Below are 20,383 nucleotides of genomic sequence, written 5' to 3'. Positions count from 1 at the left end.
AACTAACACACACACACACACACACACTCCCCCAGGAGTCTGGTGGACTACAGTTCATGGGGTCGCATAGAGTCCAACACGACTGAGCAACTAACACACACACACACTCCCCCAGGAGTCTGGTGGACTACAGTTCATGGGGTCGCATAGAGTCCAACACGACTGAGCAACTAACACACACACACACACACACTCCCCCAGGAGTCTGGTGGACTACAGTTCATGGGGTCGCATAGAGTCCAACACGACTGAGCAACTAACACACACACACACACACACACACTCCCCCAGGGCATCAAAAGTGCTTGGCTTCAATGTTGGGAGCAACTAGAACCTCCTATACTGCTGATGGGAATGTAAATTGGCAAAATCTCATAATGCCAAATACCCCCATCAGAAATTCCTTGCCTAAAAATATAAATCCAAAGAAATGAGCCCCCGTGTTCAAAGACACATCTAGAGTGTTCATAGCAGCACTGTCCCATAACAGCCCCAAATTGGAAGCTACCCAAATGCCAGTCAGCTGTGAGTTGTTCACACAATGGAGAATGAAAAATACACATCCACATACAACATGAGCAAATCTCAGAGTCACACAACTACACACTGAGCAATTCCATCTACAAAAAGCACAAAATCCCACACATGTGCTCTGTGATGTTAGAAATCAGGATAGTGGGTACCTTGGAAGGGAGTAGTGACTAGAAGGAATCATGGCAGAGTCTGGGGCTACTTTAGGGTGCTGGTCACGTCTTGTTTCTTGAGCTGATGCTGCTTTCACAGGTGTGTTCAGTTTGTAAAAATTCTTCAAGCTGTGAAATTATGATACATCTGTTGTTGTTCAGTGGCTCAGTAGTGTCGGACTCTGCAACCCCATGGACTACAGCATGCCAGGCTCCTCCGTCCTCCACTGTCTCCCAGAGTTTGCTCAAATTCTTGTCCACTGAGTCGGTGATGCTATCTAACCAGCTTACCTTCTGCTGCCCCCTTCTCCTTTTCCATTCAATCTTTTCCAGCATCAGGGTTTTTTCCAGTGAGTCAACTCTTCTAATTAGGTGGAGCTTCAGCAATAGTCCTTCCAATGAATATATACCCTTTTCTATATGTTTATTATACATCAATTTAAAAGCTTTTTAAAGTGCTTTCTAAAGAAAGCTGGGACTGCTTACCTTACAAGGTGTTCTCAAGCTTTTACATTCAGGTAGGAACCCGAACATAGAGTTTTACCTAGACAGAGAAAAGGCTAGGCTCGTGAGCATGTGGGGAGTGTCCCTGATACCTGGATGGACCTACCTCCCCTCGGAGAAGGGAGAAAAGGAAGGTTAGGTGTCTTCCTGCGGCCTGTACTGAGACAATTTGTCCCTGAAGGACAGCCCACAAGCCCTTCCGCAGCCAAGTATGGATGAACAAATAGCATCCCATCCCTGTTCTCCACAGCAGGGCCCTTCCTCCTGGGTTGGAATATCTGAATTGATTGATTAGTGGGTTTATAGCACCTTTTTCAGCTTCCCTGATGGTTCAGTTGGTAAAGAATCTGCCTGCAATGCAGGAGACCTGGGTTTGATCCCTGGGTTGGGAAGATCCCCTGGAGAAGGAAATGGCAACCCACTTCAGTATTTCAGCCTGGGAAATCCCATGGACAGAAGAGCCTGGCAGGCTACCTTTTTCTGGCTGCCTTTCCAAGACACTTGGTAATGTTTGTACTGAAGAAACTTTGCTTCCCCACCCCTCCCATTCCTATCCTCTACTCTGCAAGTGGCTGAACTCAGACCAGGTGGGCAAGCCAAGCTATTTACTTGCTCACAGGCCTTTGATCAATCAATCAATCAATAACAGTGCTGCCCATTTATTCACAGGTGAAGCAAATCATGGAGGAGGCTGTCACCAGGAAGTTTGTGCATGAAGATAGCAGCCACATCCTTGCTCTGTGTGGTGAGTGAGTGACTGGAGGATAATGAGAGAGGGGTTTAAAAACTGAGGATACTGTGATGGGGCCACAGGAACAGTCCTCGGGGTTAGTAGTTTTCAAATCGGGTTGTAAGTCAGAATCAACTCAGAAGCTTATGAAATCTTGTTGGGTCCCATCCCAGATCTACTGAATTAGGATCTCCAGGGCCCAAGAATCTGCTTTATATTCTAGTCCCTAAAGACAGTAGTGCTCAAATTTTAGCATCATTGTCACCTGCTGTTGTTGTGTTTAGTGGCTAGGTCATGTCCCACTCTTTGTGACCCCACGGACTGTAGCCTGCCAGGCTCCTCTCTCCATGGGATTCTCCAGGCAGGAATATTGGAGTGGGTTGCCACGCCCTCCTCCAGGGAATCTTCCCAACCCAGGGATCGATCTCACGTCTCCTGTGTCTCCTGAAGTGGCAGGCGGCTTCTTTACCGCTGAGCCACTTGGGAAGCCTAGAGTCACCTGTCGGGCTTGTTAAAACAGGTTCCTGGGTCCCAGCTCTGGAGTTTCTGATTCTGATATCTCTGGGGTGGCCCCAGGAATTTGCATTTCTAACCAGTTCACAGGAGATGCCAGTGCTGCTGGTCCAGAGACCGCACTTTAAGAACCCCCGGCCTCAGTAGTTGGGTTGGGGAGCCACGATGCTGGTTTATCCTTGCATTAACTTTGGGGATGGGCCTGAGCCTTTGAATGCTTTCTGTGCTACATCTGTTTTCTAATCAATCCCACCTGCGTTGCTTCACCATTCCCAACTCTCCAGACACTCAATTGCATGCAGATCCACAGGAGGATCAAGGAAGGCTAGCTAAGACTTCCCCGCTCAAAGAGAAAGTCTGTAATAAACCACCTCTTCCTGCTTAGCGTGAACATTTCTGCCTTTGTAGCAGCAAGACTGTCTCTGCACACTACTGAGTTTTCTTGGATTTCCAGGAATTTGACTGTCCATTTGCCATGTTTTTCAAAAGTATCTATTTATGTATTTTTGGCTGTGCTGGGTCCTTGTGGCTGCACGGGCTACTCTGTAGTTGCGGTGTGTGGGCCTCTCGTTGCGGTGACGTCTCTTGTTGCAGCACACAGGCTCTCGGGCACGCGGGCTCGGTAGTTGCAGCTCCCGGGCTCCAGAGCACATAGTTGTGGTGCATGGGCTTAGTCGCTCTGCGCCGTTTGCCATCTTTGTGTTGTTTTCCGTGGCCTTTGAGGTTGGTGTTTGGTGTTCATGGAAGGGAGGTTGTGCATTTCTGAGGGGAAAGAATGAAAGGAGCAGATCAAGAGAGGAACACCCCTGACAGCAGCATGGTGGGGCCGATAGAGCCACCCTTCCCGTCCGTCCAGCAGCAGACACTGAAGGTCCCCCAGGTTCCAGACGCTTCCTCTTCCAGGCAGGGAAACAGCAGTGACAAGGTGAACTGTCTCTCTGTCCCCAGGGGATTACACTCTGTGGGCAGACAGACAGAAAACAAAAGCACACAGGAATATATCCTGCAGTAACAGGTGTGGTAACAGCTGTGAAAAAAAAAAAGGCAGAGAAATGTGGGAGGCGACTGGGGAGAGGCGGCCTGTGAGCAGAGCCCGAGCAACAGGCTGAGCATTCAGGCAAATCTTGATGCTCTTCTTTTCAAGTTGTACTGGACACGTTTCTTGACTTCTGTCACCCTCAGTCTGCTGCTCTAAAAACAGGGTGGTGATTCCCACCTCAAGGAATTTTCATGGGGATTGAGATGATGCATGTGAACATTCCTACGTTTGTAAGAGCTCAGAAAAACGTCCGTCTTTCCTCCTCTTCTGGGAATTAAGGCTGAAGCTAGGTTTGCAGGATTTGAGGTCCTACTATCTCCCTTTTGGGTAAGTTGATTCTTTGAGATGATATAGCCCTTCTCAGGTCCACAGGACCAATCCGATCCCACCTTTTCTGTGGCAGAAGCCCTGCTGGGGAAAAACCATGCTAGTCTCGCAAGAAGTGATTTTAAAGAGTATGAGAACCCTACTCCCTTCTACCTATGCTGAGTCCGCCTGACATGAGCCACTGTCTGTCATGGTCACCAGAAGGGCTCTGCTGGTCGCCCAGAGGCACCGTGGCAATGGTGCTCGGCTTCGCCCAGAGCACACACGGCAAAAAGCACAGAACAATGAAACAGCGAAAACGGCTTGTGCGTGGGTGCCAAAGGTGGGCGGCGGTGGGGGAGCGGGGGCAGAGAGGCAGGCGGAAAGCTGTGGGCATCCCACCATCAGGTCCCTTAGGGTAAGAAGAAACGTGCCTGCTCGCCTCTGATCAGTCCAGGAAGGGGTCCCCGGGAAACAGCGAGGCCTTCACTGCCGCCTCTTGCCTTGAAGTCCATGGCTCTTTCCAGCAGGCAGAGATACCACCTTCAAAAGGAGAGTTTCAGTCACTGAAATAGATCAAGAGTCTGTGAAACTGACCCAAGTATCCAGGGTTCTAAAACCAGCCCCAAAGCAAGAAGAGCCCGGTTTGGCTGGATTTCAGGAGGTACCTTAGGTCAAAGCGCAAACTGAAATGCCCACAGGGTCAGATGAGAAAGTCTGGATGTGGGACAGCAGGCAGTGGTCAGGAGTGGGTAGCCCTGGCCAGGTTTGAAGGGGGCAGCCACCACTCAGCTTCTGCAGGAATGCTGGTCCCGGCCTTGCCGTGGCCTTTGTTTTATTTTAAGAGAAGTCAGCAGTCTGGGTTTCTGTATGAAATGTCCCAGTTTTTAAATGCTGATAACTAACTCCCATTAAAAAAAAAAATTGTGTGGGCTCAACAAGAGGCATCTGCAAGCCTCTGCCAGTTTGCTGCCTCTGCCTTGGGCTCAGTGCACAGTCACTAAAGGGAACACCAGCAGGAGGGGCTGCCAGCAGAATAAAGCTAAGTTGAGCCGGGCATCTGAGACCCACGGGAAGAGGAATCCTTACACTGTACTAACGGTGGTGTTCAGTGGTGAGGTGGATCCCAGCTTGGGCTCAAAGTAAGGTTGGTTTAAAGCAGTGATTATCAGCCCTTTCTCCTGCCTGCATCACATGGTAGAATCATAACCAGGGATTCCTGGAGGGGGGGGGGGGCAGGAAGAACAGACATGTACTGATGGAAAACTCCAGTTTTCTGGCTTTTTGGAGATTCTGATACGCCAGGCTCCTTCACCCACTGGGAAACTGTTCAGAAGTGCATTTTTAGTTAGAAGTGGATCCAGTCTTCCCCTGGGTCTTGTTTTAAAAAATCTTTTGACCATTCTACATGGCATGGCCGACCCTAGTTCCCCAACCAGGGATGGAACCCACGCCCCCTGCATTGGCAGTACAGAGCCTTAACCACTGGACCACCAGGGAAGTCCCCTGCCCTGGGTCTTGCAGTGGTCCTGGCCGCATCCAGAGGTCAGCTTTGTTCTGAGGGGAAACGGGAGCGCAGTGAAGGCTGTGGAGACTGGATTAGCTCTGCAGTGAGTGACCCCTTCCCCTTGAGCTTTGTGGAGGCCTGGGGTCCTGGGCCCCTCTGCCCTGCCCTTGGCCCCTCTGTTCATGGCAGAGGATGGCTAGGGGGTGTCTGACTGAAGAGGGCAAGGCCTGAGCTAGAAGAGCTTCCCTAAGCTTCCTTAGAATATAGACATTTGAACCAGAAACATCACCTTCTGGAGAGCCTTAGAAATGGAACTGAAAAATCCCTGGGTCAACACCTGGCCCCGGGTAAACCCAGGAATGTTCCTGTTCTTCAAAGGGAGGAGGGAGACTCCTGGCCTGGCAAGGAACACGCTTTTGTTGTGTGTTTGCTCTGCTTGCTCCTAAACCTGTCTGTCTAGAAGCTGGTCAGGCCCCTTCGGGTGGAAACCTTGCGAGCAGGCCCTGCTGGCACACCCGGCTGGCAGGGGCGGGGTCTCTGTGTGCTGCCCTCCTACCAAGGAGCGTGGCTGCAGCGCTGCCCCGAGATGCCCCCTCCCAGCCCCCCAGACCTGGTAACTGCACCCCCTCCCCAGAGAATAGACCCAGACCCCACTGTGGGAGATGGTTCTCTGATATCCGCTCTTCATCTCTTTTTTTTAGTTTATGTATCTATTTTTTTATTTGTTTGGCTGCACTGAGTCTTTGTTGTGGCATGCCGGATCTTTAGCTGTGGTAGATGGGATCTAGCTCCCTGACCAGGGCTTGAACCCAGGACCCCTGCATTGGGAGTACAGAGTCTTAGCGACTGGACCACCAGGGAAGCCCCTCTCCCCTTTATCTTGAAAAGTCATGTCAAGTTTGCATTTTCCTCCCTAATATGGCCTTTGACACTTTTTGACGGTGGACACTTAGTGCTGAGTGAAATGAATGCTTCCTGTTTTCACTCCGCTTCTTGAACCCCCAGGTGTAGGCCAGTATCTCCTGCCACCCCTTCCTCCAGAAGGCAAGGTGCTTTGTGAGCAACTCAAGCTCAGGGTCAAACAGTGGATGGTCTGAACTCTGCGTTTATAATATGTCTGCTCACAGAGGGCGTGGTTACTCTCTGAGGGTTATTTAGGGGTCTGGGGTAATTTAGGGCTCCACTGAGGAGCACTGGGCCTCCCCTTCAACTCCCAGCTCAGGTCTGGGAGTGTCTGCCTCCCCAGTGTCTCTGCTCCATTCCCGTTGGGCGCTGAGGTTGGATTTTTAACCACCGGTGGGTAGAAGGGCTTTAGGAGGGCCACGGAGAGGTTCCGGGCCTGGTTGAGCAGGTTCTTAGACACGTAAATATCCTCGGGCATTGGGGGTGGGCCCAGGCCAGAGGGGGCCAGCCCTGCCGGTCAGTCCCCAGGCTCCCTGCCCTCCGCCAGGCGATCGATCCTTCCACCTGAGGTTACTTCAGGCTGAGGATGAGCTGTAATGGGAGACAGGGGTGGAGTCTCTGGAGCTGGGAACCGCACCAGGGCTTTATTAACCAGCTCCCTGTTGCTAAGCGGCTTTCATTAGCAGGGGAAGGTCCGCCGCAGCAGCCAGCTTCTCTAGGGAATGGCAGGGATACCAATGAGCTGGAGAGAAGCAGGTGTGACGGGAGGACGCATCCCACCTGGGATGCTGCTGCTCGTTCTGAGAGTCAGACGCCAAGCAGTTTTCAGTCTGTCTCTCTCCAGTGAAAGGGATCCCTTCTCTCTGCTTCCTGCCCGCACTGAACAAATAGCTCATTCTCAGCATATCTGGCTCCCACTTTGCACCGGGAAGCGATCCGGTGAGAAGGAAGGCCCTCTGGGGGACTGGCTCCGCTGGCCCTGCCTTGGGGCATGGCTGAGGGCAGGTGGCAGCGGTCTGCAGCCGAGACATTGAAGTCCAGCAGACCTGACCTGGCTTCACAGACTGACCATGTCACCAAGTATGTGACCTGGCCACTTGTGCAACTCTGAACCTACACCATAAGGTTGATGTGAGGGGTTAAAGGAATGATGGGGGCAAAGCACACAGTATGGAGCCAGGTATGCAGTAGGTGCTCAGTAAGTGTCATCACCACCACCAGCGACCTTCTGCTTTGTTCTTGAAAGTGATCTTACAACCTTCCCCATAAAGCCTCCTCGAACCTTCTCCTGGATTCCCTCTGAGAATCCATGTTTCTGGGAACTTGGAGCATCTGGACAATCAGAACTTTGAACTCTGGGAATCCAATCTAGGAATTTGAAGATATTAAGAAATTATTATTAATTTTGTAGGTGCAGTACAGGTATTAGGCACATGTTTTTAAAAGTCATCTTTTAGAGATACATACTAAAATATTTATGGGAAAAAGATACATGATGTCTAAAATTGGTTTCCAAATAACCTAGGAGTAAGGGGAAAGTGGTTGGAGGTGGTATAACTAAAATAAAATTGGTCAAGCCTTGCTTATGATGTGTGATGGGTACATGGGGGTTCATTTTATCATCCTCTTTTGTATATGTTTGGAATTTTCCATAATGAAATGGTTTTTTTTTAAAAAAAGGAAGCAGAGGAGAGGATGGATGGAAGAAGAGATAGAGATAGCAAGTATATGTAACTTATTTTACAGGAAATATTTTTATTTCAACACATCTGTATTGAAGGCATCCTTAAACAGGATTCTGGGCATATAAGCCTACAGAAGAGACAAATAGCTATGCAAATCTGTCCCACCCTCTGGGTATTGGACCTGGATGTTAGATACAGGAGAGAGGGGTCTAAATTCCTGCTCCCTCATGGCTCAGCTGGTAAAGAATCTGCCTGCAATGTGGGAGACCTGGGTTTGATCCCTGGGTTGGGAAGATCCCCTAGCGAAGGGAACAGCTACCCACTCCAGTATTCTGGCCTGGAGAATTCCATGGACTGTATAGTCCATGGGGTTGCAAAGAGCTGGACACAACTGAGCGACTTTGACTTCACAGCACTACATGCTAGTCACTGAGTTTTCATAGCTTAATTTGCCTTGTAGACTGAGGACGTTGTGTTCACTCACTACACAGAGATAGTCCTATTCCCAAACTGACCCAGACTGTCTCCCCAAGTCCATGTACAGACATCTGTTAGCGGTGGGGGCTTCACGGTCTAGACTCAGTACCCAGGGGAGGTGGGGGGAACAAGGGAAGGAAGCAGATGTTTCTGAAGGGTCCTCCCTGATCCTGGACCCCCAGGTAGAACCAGGAAGGACCTGTTGTTGGCTGAGGCTGCTTCTTCCCCTTCCCATCCTTGGTCTTCTAAACCAGAGACAGGTCTGGGCTGGGGGACCTGGGTAGTTCTAGAGAGCAAATACAAGAAGGGCACAAACCTCACCCTCTTGCCTTCAACAGCCCACACTAGACCAGCCATCATCTGGCTTCCCGGCAGTAGGATGGCCAGTCAGGCGGTGGCCTGTCATGGTGAAATCCCAAAATGAGGAAAAAAAGGTAGAAACCTGAAAAAAAAAAAAGAGAAACCCAAGACACTGGACCCCCCTGCACCACCACGAAGGAGCTTCTATAGGGAAGGCCAGAGGCCTGAAACCTCAGCGCTGACCACAACCGCTGCGGCGGGCTCTGAAGGCTGGTTTTGTAAGAAAAACAAGAGCGGTTGCAGCTCCCCTGTCCCAACAGAAAAGCTCTCGGTGCTCTGTCTCCCCATCCGTCGGTGCCCGTGGGAAATCCTTGACCTTGACAGAGCCACAGGCACGCCTGTCTGGAGGGAGGTGGGGACCGCGGCACATGTCCACCCTCCCTGCCCTGTCCCGCCTTCTCAGGCTGCCTACAGAGACTGCCCCGAGGGAGGGCACCCAGAGTCTCTCCCTGGAGATCAAGACCAAGCCCTTCCTCAAGGAGACAGCCCCAGATGACCTGTCAGAGCAGTCACCACACCGTCCAGCTGTGTGGCACATACACTACATTCTTGAGAGATGTTACATAAAGGGGAGCAGCTAAATGGTTTAATACCTAAGTGGGGATACAGGGCCAAGGGAGGTGGTGGTTTGTTTTTTTTTAATTGAAGAAAATAGAGAATATTTATTTACAAATGTGCATACGTGCTCAGTCGCCTCTGACTCTTTGTGACCCCCATGTACTATATCCCACCAGGCTCCCCTGTCCATGGTGCTTTGCAGGCAAGAATACTGGGAAGTGTTAGTCACTCAGTGGTGTCCGACTCTTTGCAACCCCATGGACTATAGCCTGTCAGGCTCCTCTGTCCATGGAATTTTTCAGGCACGAATACTGGAGTGGGTTGCCATTTCCTACTCCAGGGAATCTTCCTAACCCAGGGACTGAACCCTGGCTTCCTGCATCTCCTGCATTGCAGATGGATTCTTTACCACTTCACCACCTGGGAAGCCCTTATATACAAATGGAAAGTATCTAATAGGGAAAAACGAAAGATGCAAGGAAGAGAAAGGACGTTTCCTGGATTGATGTCCTTGAGACAGTGGGTCCCTTGCCGAGCTGGGTGTGGCTGGCACTGGCCTGGCTCCCTGGGCAGCCAGTGTGAGCTCTGCACATGGACTTTGCCCTGCATCTCCAGGGGGACAAGGAAGATGGGTATGTGCGGGATAAACCTCATTTCCTTCACCTGTGTAATTCTGGAATATCAGGAAAGGACTGTCTCCTCCCAGTGAAAGTCTGGATGGGAGAGTTGCTTTCTTGTTTTAGGGCTTTGAACAAGGCTGAATGCCACCCCCCAACATACAAAGCTGAAGCAAACAGCCAGCATCACCAGTGCAGGCGGAGGGAAAATGTACCCCCGTTACCATAGAAATGCTCATTCCGGCGTGGAGGCAGCTGTTATAAATCCCTGGGTGGAAATAGCCAGCCAGGGAAGTGGGGAGGGGAGAGACGTGTGATGCCCGGCCTCACCTCTTTGCTCCGCCCACTTCATCCACCGCGTGAGAGGCAGCCGCCCATCCTACCCTGGCCTCTATCTCCAGGGGATTGCTCCTCTCCTGGAAATCTTGGTTCCGCCCTCCAAGACTTAAAAATTCTGCTCTGAGTCAAGTCCCCCAAAACTCCAGGCCCCAAACCAGCCACCTGTTTAACTCTCCTCACTCGGAGGCTGAACTCGCCCGATGCACAGATGGCAGCTGGCGGAGGTGGGGGCCAGGGCTCTGAACACACCTGCTCCTGGGGTTATCCACCCCTCGCACCTCGGAGCCTCGGGCCCAGCCTTCACGTCAGGCTGTGCTAACTCTGGCCGCCATGTCCTCCACCTCATTCTTGGAAGGCCGTCCAGTGGGCCCCCCATAACTGTACTGGACTTGTCCAGGCCCCTTGGCTGCTGAACACCGTTTAATTGTGGATGTGCGTGTGAGAGCGGGGGCTGTTTCTGAGGACCTGGGGCTGATTGAGGACCCTTCTCAGTGCCCACTGCTGTGTTTCCTGGGCAGCCATGGCTTTAGTCCATTCTTTCTTTTTTTTTTTTTTTGGCTGTGCTTTGTGGCATGTGGGATTTTAGTTCCCAGCCAGGAACTGAACCCACACCCACTGCAGTGCAAGTGTGGAGTCTTAACCCCTGGACCACCAGAGAAGCCCCACTGGCTTTAATCCATTCTTGTGGGCTCCTGAGACACCTGAGCTTCTCTCAGCCCATGGAATTGTTTCTCGGTCCCTGCGCAGCTCAGATCACCAGTGGCTGCCCTAAGCAGAGCCCGGGTGCTCCTGTAAGAGTGGGGAACCAAACTAACCTGCAGACCCTATTTGCTGAGAGCTGGTGAAGGGTGGGGTGCCCACGGACAGATCCAGAGTCTTTCTGAGTTGTATGACAATTCACCTCCCGGATGGAGAGAATCTCTGGCATCCTTTCATGATGCAATTATTGTTTTAAATCGGTAACCTGGCTCAAAAATCAAGACTATATTGCTTCTTGTGCCTTCTTCCAGAGTTTATCTTAATCTTAAAAAAAATTGTGTTTTTTGTTTACCCCACCCTTTTTGTAATCCAAAGGTCTCTTTTGAAGACTTTTCTGTTCTTAGCTCCTAGAGAGCATCCTCACCCTTTTTCAGAGTGGCATTGTAATTACACTGTATGAATGTGTCGTGCGTGCGTGCGTGCGTGTGTGTGTGTGCGTGCGAAGTTGCTTCAGGGTACCCTTTCTACTCTCATCCTGGATGACTGACAGCAGTTCCCTGAGCCTTGCCGTCAGTGGAGTAGGAAGACGGAGTAGAGAGGGTACCCTGGGCCCCTCTGTTACCACAGCTCCAAAGGCCACCATAGGTGGGGAGTGAGAGGATCCAGCTTGTTGAGTCATCTCTCTTTCTCTGTTTCAGTTTACTCACCCAAATGCTTCCCTCCCAACCAGTCACCAAAAACAGTAACAGTGTCGATTTGTTCTTAATCAGTGTGTGTTTTTCTTACATGAAATGGGCCAAACGACTACCAGGATGGTGTCTCCCATCTTTGGGGGCACCCGGAGTGGCTAAAGGTGGTACTAGGAACCCTGGGACAGGGCTTCTGAAGCTTTCATGTCACAGCTGGGGGACCAGGGCCGGGACAGCTCAGTCAGCAGGGGGGTAGTTTCGGGTGACTTGGTGCTTTGGCTGTGATGGGGGGTCTCCTTGCCAGGCCCCTCTCCTTCAGAGCCTTTCCCCTGGAGAGGGGAGCTTAATGGTCTGTGAGAGGCCCTCCTGGGGAGTGTGGACAGCTGGAGAGTTGGACATTATTGCTGGTGGCTCTGCAACTGCAGCTCTGAGCGTGGGTGCACTGTGCCCAGGGAGGGACCAGGCGGGTCTTTGTGCTTGCATCTCTGTGAGTGTCGGTCGGTGGACATGTCTGTGATTCTGCTCAACCCAGAAGTCTTAGAGCGGGGTTTTAAAATTTTCCGGGATCAGAGACACCTTTTAGAAACCAAAAGTCAAGGATTCTTTATCCAGAAAAGAACCACCCACCTATGCACGTGGGAGCAGACCGATGATTCTGTGTGCAAAGTTAGGAGCTCTCTGGGAAGTCCAGAAGCCCATCCACAGACCCTCTCAGGAGAGTAATTCTCAATTATTATAAGTGTTATGATCTTATTTTGCCTACGCACTGCACACGATAACATCTTTCATTGTACGCACTCCTCCTCTGCGAGGTTCAGCCCTTTGGGAATGGGGGAGGCGTAGTGTGGTCTAACAAGTCCTGACTGAGGAGCCTGGGGACTCGGACTAGGAACAGCTGGCAGAGGGTGTTACTTTGGCAGAGGGTTGATTACTTTGCTTGGAAGGTAGAGAGGCGAGAGGGATTTCTCCCACTGCAGACATTGCCTGGCACTTTGCCCGGGTTTCACAGGAGGCACTTCAGGGCCACGGGGTGAGTGGGGGCACCGGATGTGCTGTTCTTCTCTCAGCAATCCCTACTCACAGTGATTATGGAGGCATGCCTCCGCCCACCCCCAGAGAATCCGCAGCCCTGTGCTCAGAGGCTGCCTGGCAGGCTGGGTGAAGCCAGGCCGCTGCTTGCATCCCCAGCTCCCCAGCCTGGCTTCGCGCGTGCCGTGCAGCGGTCGCCTGGGGAAGGTAGGAAGGCTAATGACTCATTACCCTGGCAATTAGTCACATCACCGAGGAGCTCGGTCCCCTGCAGGACTGGTGCCACCTGCTGCCACTCTGGTTCCTGTTCCTCTCTGCTTTTCTCCTGCTCTGAACGGGCACTGACCCCGGGAAGCAGTCACCGCCTTCCTCCAGGTGTGGGCGTGTAGCTGCAGCAGGACCAAGAGACTAGGACTAAAGGGTCACTCGTCTGTGCTCCCTGCCCCAGGGCTACGTAGGACCTCCAGGGACCTACCACAGAGGGGAGCATGTGACCCTGAAGCGAGGATTCCCCCATATGCCTCATACACCCATGACACCTGTAGATACACCTGTCTGCGGACACACGTGCTCACAGATGTATGAATATGGCAGGAGGGAAAGGCTGTGTCTCCCAGGCCTGAACTCCCAGGAGAGGGCAAGGGCGCTAACTTCCCCTCCCCTGGGACCACTCTCACTGAGCTGGCCGGCTTCCAGCTTGGCCCTAGGGACCCTCTAAACTTCTCAACCTCAATGTAAGAGACGGCCAAACCAAACTTACAGGACAGCAGTGACCATAACAATGAAGGCAGAAATGAGGTGACAGCCACTGCTTTCAGTGGTTATTTCCGAAGTGCAGGTTTCTTTCTTTTTAAGATGCAGGTTGTTTGTTTTTTTTTTTAAAAAAAGATAGTTTATTTATGTTTTCGGCTGTGCTGGGTCTTCATTGCCGCACCGGCTTCTTTCTGGTTGCGGCGAACAGGGGCTACTGTCTCATTGTGGTGTGTGGGCTTCTCACTGCTGTGGCTCCTCTTGTTTTGGAGCATGGGCTTGGGACCTGCTGGCTTCAGTAGCTGCAGCTCCCAGGCTCTAGAACACAGGCTCAGTAGTTGTGGTTCACAGGCTTAGTTGCTCTGAGGCATGTGGGATCTTCCCAAATCAGGGATTGAACCCACCTGTGTGTCCTGCATTGGCAGGCAGATTCTTTACCACTAGTGCCACCTGGGACGCCCACCTCCAGCCCAGGAGGCAAGGGGAGACCTCCTCCCACCTGTGAGCCCTCACCCCCAACACACCTGGAGGAGGTGAAAGGGGCTCAGCCCAGGTTCGGGGCCCTGGCTCCTCCTCCCATCTCTGCCACTTTGTGATGCGAACCAGCCCTCTTCCCCTTTCAGAGCCTTTCCTTCCTCAGCTATAAAACAATCAGCTTGGCTTCAGTCAAGGCCAAGCCCCTTCCTCCCCCTGTACCTCCACAGTGATTTCTTTTTAGCATCTGTTTGTGCCCAGGGCAGCTCCCCACCCTCCCCCACCACGCCCTTCTTTGCTTCCCGTGGAGTCTGTCTGCTATAAGCAGCGTCCAGACAGAGAGAGTAGGCCTAGCCCCTAAAAACATGAATGAATGAAGGGAAGCCCTCCCTGCATGGGAAGGAGAAATCTCTCACTCCCGCAGGGCTCATCAATAATTCAGGGCCGCTGTCAGGTCTGATCTCTGCAGTGGCTTCATCAATATTTCAGCTCCTTCTCCAGAGCCTCGTTCCTTAGCAACCGCATCATTGGTGCTCTCCAGGAGGGCTGCCAGGCTGTGTGCTCCCCTCGCCCCTGTCCTGGGGGTGCTGTCTGCGCTTGCCCTCGTGGGCAGGGGTGGAGTCACCCATGCCAACCCATCCTGGCAGCTTTGTCCTCAGAGCCTCAGGACGATGCCACATACAGGAGGCATGACACACCAGGCCAGGTGGCAGGAGGGGACGGGGATGGAGTGGCATCTCAAAGCCCCCAGGGGTCCACTCTGGGCGGGCAGGAGCAGGGGCACGGGCGGGAGCACTTTGGAAGAAGGTCGGGGTGTATCTCCGTGGCCCGCCTAAGCCTGAACCGCACCCCCCAGTCCTCACCTCTGTGCTCCCCACGGGTATGAGGGAGGGGGTGTTCTCCCTCGCCCCGTCTTGCCAAGGCTCAGTTGCCGTCCCCTCTGTGGCCCAGGTGCGGTGGAGGCTTGCCTCCTGCATCAGCTGAGGCGCCGCACTGCCGGCTTCCTGCGCAGTGACAAGATGGCAGCCCTGTTCACCAAGGTGGGGAAGACGTGCCCGGTGGCCGGGGAGGTTTGCCGCAAGGTACAGGAGCTGCAGCAGCAGGTGGACGGCAGGTGAGCCCGGGCCGCCGCTCGTCCCACTTCCAAGGGCCTCTCAGGTGAGGGCCCAGACTAAGGGTGGCGGTGGGGGGGTGGCCCTTTCATCTCCAACCCCTCCTCCTGGTCAGTCCTCTGGGTTCTCGTCTTGTGGCATCAGACTCGGCTCCCAGAGCCACCAGTCTGCGTTGCGGCTTGCCCCCCGCGCCCTCATACTCCTGGAGCCCATCCCTCTCTTTGCAGGAAACCCTTGGCAGGCAACCAGGAGACCCTGCGGAGACAGGGCTCCGCCAGCGGGAAGGCCCCAGCCCTCAGCCTGCAGGCCCTGAAGCACATTTGGGTGCGCACGGCGCTGATCGAGAAAGTGCTGGACAAGGTCGTGCAGTACTTGGTGGAGAACTGCAGGTGACTGCCCTTCCTGAGCGCCCCCTCCCCACCCCAGCCCCCATGCCTGACTGCCCACCATGGTCTGTAGGCATGCGCCATTCACTGTAGCGCCCTGAAAGCACGGACCGCTCCAGGCCGCCCACAAAGCTCAGCCCTTGTATACTTGTTGCTGCTTGATGACTGGACAGGGATTAGGTCCTTGTGGGGATGTGTCTCCTTGGTGAGCTTGATGGCCCTGGAAGGAGGCCCAGAGCCCTACGGTTACCCTGTCTGTCTCTTTCCTGGCAGCAAGTACTACGAGAAGGAGGCGTTACTGGCTGACCCTGTGTTTGGCCCCATCTTGGCCTCTCTTCTAGGTAAGCCTGGGATCAGAGAGGCCTGTGCTGGCCCACAGTGGGGGCTCCGGGGCAGGTGCCAAGGGGCCACCCCCTAGCTGGTGGTCCCTGTCTCCACAGTGGGACCCTGTGCCTTGGAGTATACCAAGCTCAAGACAGCCGACCACTACTGGACCGACCCCTCTGCTGATGAGCTGGTCCAGAGACACCGTATCCGGGGTCCCCCGCATCGCCAGGACTCCCCCGCGAAGCGCCCAGCCCTAGGAGTAGGTGTCCCTCTTCTCACCCCGTGCTCACCCAGGATGGGCCCCCGGGCCTGTGGCGAGGGCAGCCAGCCTCTGTGCTCCTGGCAGATTCAGGTGGTAGTGGCCAGCCCGGGAGAGCCTTCCCTGCACTGGCCCTTACATAGATGCCAGGAGCACAGAGCTGGTCCGAGGCTGAGGGCAATCTGGGGACAGGAAGGAGCCTCGGGGTCCTTGGCCCCCACGCCAACCTCCCCAGACCAGGGGCCGAGGCGTGACTTTGTGCGCAGATCCGAAAGCGACCCTCGAGCGGCAGTGCGCCGGAGGACAGGCTCGCCGCCTGCGCCCGCGAGTACGTGGAGTCGCTGCACCAGAACTCCAGGGCCCGGCTGCTCTACGGCAAGAACAACGTGCTGGTGCAGCCGGTAGGGGAGCCGAACGCCCCCCACCTCTCCCTCCTCCCGAGGGGCCCAGACCTCCAGCCACATTCAGCCCTTCCTTCAGAGGCTTCATTTCACACGCCTCACGCCCAGCCTTGAGCTGTCACGAGCCAGGATGGCATCGGCTCCGGCCCACTGAGACCAGGCCTTCCGGGGGCAGGAACGGCGGCCAACAGGGAGGGGACCACCCAGATACATCTGAGAGCCAAGAGGCTCCCGGGGCAGAGGTGGTGGCCCCAGCCAGGCAGGGGAAGGAGGTGCCCACATCTGCAGGTGGCACATGACGCCCCTGCTTCCTCCCGGTCCCCAGGCCCAGACCCTGTGATTGGCCCGGCCTGGCCTCCCCTGAACCCACCTGGAGCTCCTCTTCCACAGGCCATCCCGGAGCCTCTCAGGCCCTCATGTTCCCTGTCCTCTGTGTGTCTCCTGTCCGTAGAAGGAGGACATGGAGGCCGTCCCTGGCTACCTCTCCCTGCACCAGTCTGCAGAGAGCCTCACTCTGAAGTGGACCCCCAACCAGCTCATGAACGGGACTCTGGGGGACTCTGAATTGGAAAAGAGGTGAGGGCTTTGAGACCCCCTCCCAGGAGCCAGGGAAGAGAGTGAGGGCTTGTTCCCTGGCGGGGAGGGCATGGAGAGACCCAGCCTGCTCCAGGGTGCAGGCCTCACTTCTTACCCGATGCCAAGAATTGCAGGGAGAGGCTGCCTGGAGAGGTTCCTGGAATGTCTCAGACAGAGCCAGGCCTGGGCACGGAGAGGCTTGTCTGAGCCAAGTTCTGGGCAGCTGCGACTGCCAGGCTCTCTGCTATGAGGACAGCACGGGGCCCCGGGGGATACGGCTGGCCGAGGTCACTTCTCAGCCACAGTCACGCTATCCTCTGGATAGTCTCTCGGCATCTCGGCAGGGTGGCAGGTCTCAGGGCACAGTGACACCGACCTGATTCCTCCGCAGTGTCTACTGGGACTACGCCCTGGTCGTGCCCTTCAGTCAGATCGTCTGCATCCATTGCCACCAGCAAAGTGAGCCTCGCCTGTGCTGGGCGCAGGGGTGAGGGGGGAGAGGCCACGTGGCCCACGGACCTCCTGTCCCCCTCCCGCCGCCCCTGGCTCCGGGCCCTCCCCCCAGCCTCACTGGCACACGTTTACCCCCAGAGAGCGGTGGCACACTCGTGCTGGTGAGCCAGGACGGCATCCAGAGGCCCCCGCTGCACTTCCCGCAAGGGGGCCACCTGCTGTCCTTCCTGTCCTGCCTGGAGAACGGCCTTCTTCCTCGAGGGCAGCTGGAGCCCCCACTCTGGACCCAGCAGGGGAAGGTATCTCCAGGCGAGGGGAGATAGGGACTGGGTTCTCTCCCGCCCCCCCCAACCCCAGTCCCCCATCCTTCTCCACATGGAGCTCTTCGCAGCAGCATGGGGGTCTCCTGCATCAGACCCCACCCAGGGCAGGCTGACCACCCACCCCACCCCACCCCTACAGGGGAAGGTGTTCCCCAGGCTACGGAAGCGCAGCAGCCTGCGGTCCGTGGACGCAGAGGATGTGAGCACGGGGCGAGCGACCGACTACGTGTTCCGGATCATCTACCCTGGCCACAGACACGAGCACAGTGAGTGTCTCAAACCTCACTCAGGAGGAAGAGAGGGGCGAGCTCCGGGTGGTGGGGGTTCAGTGTCACCCGGGGCTGGGGTTGGGGGCGGCCGGCAGGGCCCGCTGCCCGGGTCGGGGTGACCCAGGCAGGTTGTTGCTCAGCCTCGCATGGGACCTGTCCCCCCACAAACCATGCCCCTGAGAAGTAGCCTCTTGTCTATCTAGCTGTCTTCTTCTCACTTTGTAACCTCAGGTCTCTTGGCTCAGAAGTCACTGTTCAGTATTCTCTTGGCCATCTTTTCATGCCCTGCCCCAGGGGAAAAAACATGGCTAGACTAGAAATAGAAGGTGGGGAGCTCTCCGTTTCGCCTCAGCCTGCTGCCTGACCCCCATAGGGAAGCCTGGGTGCAGGATCAGCGCTGCCTTGTGGACGATTTGTGGGTGCAGATTGTTCCCTGACTCTGCTCTAGCCAGGCTCCTCCCCCAACCTGCTACTGATGTGGGGGCAATAGTGGGAGTCGGGGGCATCTAGGGTGAGGTTTGGAGCTACAAGGGGCCTCTGGAGGCCAGGAGTTGAAAGTTGGCTTGGCTCTCATGGGCCCTGCCCCGCCCAAATGTGACCCCTCTGGGCCCCTGGGGGCTGAGCCACAAGCATCTACCGACCCCCGAGCTCCCTCTCTGCTCAGAGCACCGCTGTGAGCATCACCAACACGGGAGCACCGGGTACAAGCATTGCCCATGGGCCTCTCCTGGCCAGACGCGCTGAGCTTGGGGGTAAGGTCAGGGAATGGGCCAGACCACAGCATGCATGGCCAGCCAGACCACCTGCTCCCGAGATGCGCTAACTCGTGCCAACAAGTTGTTGACCAGTGGTCCCTGTATTAGTGGACAGACTGTGCAGACTGCAAACACACAGCCACGCCATAGCGCAAGTTCCCGACCAGCGTGGAGGGCAGGAGGTGTGGGGCCCCTCGCCTCCCAGGTGTGCCTGCCGAGGAGGAGACGCAGCTTTGGCCAGCCGTGTTTGCCGACCTGGAACTTAATCTCGGGCTCTTGCTCGGCTCAGCTGTTGCAGCTTCCACTTGCCCTCTTCAAGTCTTGTCACTTCCCAGTTGCGGTCACCTCAAGGAGCAGAAGCCCAGTAGGGTGACTCATGACTCAGGCTCTTCGTGAGCAGCTCCGGAAAGGCCTGAGAAGGTTGGATTTTCAGTTTGAAGAGGGGGATTTTAGGGTGACCTTCAGATGTGGTTCAGCCTGACCATGACACAAGCTGAAGAATGATGGGGATCCATCTGCCAACAGTCATGCCCGGCCTCGGCCGTGCAGGGCTGGGGAGCCCCTGTCTTTCACTACCCTGACCGCCCCCATCAGTTCTCTCTCTTCTGTTCTTCCTAGAGAGGGCATCCTTTAAGAGTGAGCTCTGTAGCTGCCTCCCGGCCCTCACTTTCTTCCATCCTTTCCCCAGTAACTCATCAAAAGGCTCTCTGGTCCCCTCTTCCACGCCCTGCAGGCTCAAGGCGACCCCAGACTCCGTAAGGAGGGAGTCCGGACCCTCCTGCCCTGGGACCAGGGTCCTCACGCCTCTGCGTCTCTGCTGTTCTCTTTGAGCAGTCACTATTAACTACCACCACCTAGCGGCCAGCCGCGCGGCCTCGGTGGACGATGATGAGGAAGAGGAGGATAAACTACACGCGATGCTCTCAATGATCTGCTCGCGGAACCTCACAGCTCCCAATCCGATGAAAGGTTTTTATCCCTCCCCGTCTCCCTGATCCACCCCTTCCTCCCGCCCCGTCCCAATCCCCTGGGCCCACCTGCCACCCACCGCAGGGGCTCAGATGGCAGTGTTGGCATTACGGGACTTGTACCTAGGAGGCAGATCAGGGAGGGTGGAAGGAGGCGCCAGCCAGAGGGACAAGGACCACGGGCAGCCGGCTCTGAGTTCCCCATTGAACCTGTGAGGGGAGGCCTCCCACCCGAGAGGGAAGAGATTAGAGACTCCCTGGTGGGAAGCCTGATTATCTGGTTCCCTCCTGGGAATGAATGGCTCTCTGAGCCCTGTTCCCGCTCCAGGGGTGGATCATGCTGATAAACCCAAGACAGTGTCTCTTTCTCTCCCACTGTCTGGAAAGACGGCCCCGTGCCTCTGACTCCAGACTTAACGTAAACAGGGCAGAAGAGCAGGCCCCTCCTCTGCAGGGCTAGGGGCTGGACAGCTCATGGGAACAGGAGTAACCTGTGGTCAGGGGAGGGGTTGGGGCCACCATGGAGAGACCCAGGGCTCAGTTGACCCAGCTAACACTTTAGCATGAAATCTAGAAATATCTGTGCCAAAGATATCAGATAGCTGTGTTCCCGCCTTCAGGGACCTGAGTCCAGGGTTGCAAAGACCCCTTTACTGGAAATTACAGGACAGTGCCCACAGCTTCTCTGGTCA

General features: G+C 55.0%; 1 protein-coding gene across 3 annotated transcripts in view; it reads left to right on the top strand.

Annotated features, from left to right (window-relative positions):
• Positions 1-20,383, top strand: part of SGSM2 (small G protein signaling modulator 2) — a 37,393-nt gene that overhangs the window by 4,111 nt on the left and 12,899 nt on the right. For 2 of the 3 annotated variants that reach the window (XM_043478152.1, XM_043478140.1), the window contains exons 2-12: positions 1,857-1,932; positions 14,814-14,976; positions 15,202-15,363; positions 15,634-15,701; positions 15,801-15,946; positions 16,213-16,347; positions 16,799-16,923; positions 17,315-17,382; positions 17,515-17,675; positions 17,839-17,965; positions 19,558-19,692. In XM_043478152.1, coding sequence (XP_043334087.1) covers positions 1,857-1,932; positions 14,814-14,976; positions 15,202-15,363; positions 15,634-15,701; positions 15,801-15,946; positions 16,213-16,347; positions 16,799-16,923; positions 17,315-17,382; positions 17,515-17,675; positions 17,839-17,965; positions 19,558-19,692 — 1,366 coding nt within the window. The remainder of the gene's footprint in view (positions 1-1,856; positions 1,933-14,813; positions 14,977-15,201; positions 15,364-15,633; positions 15,702-15,800; positions 15,947-16,212; positions 16,348-16,798; positions 16,924-17,314; positions 17,383-17,514; positions 17,676-17,838; positions 17,966-19,557; positions 19,693-20,383) is intronic. The other variant, XM_043478146.1, reaches the window with a different exon arrangement.

The sequence above is a fragment of the Cervus canadensis genome, chromosome 1 (assembly GCF_019320065.1).
Source record: "Cervus canadensis isolate Bull #8, Minnesota chromosome 1, ASM1932006v1, whole genome shotgun sequence".
Taxonomy (NCBI): Eukaryota; Metazoa; Chordata; class Mammalia; order Artiodactyla; family Cervidae; genus Cervus; species Cervus canadensis.
Note: the sequence above shows the minus strand (reverse complement) of the source record. Positions and strands in the feature narration are given on the sequence as shown.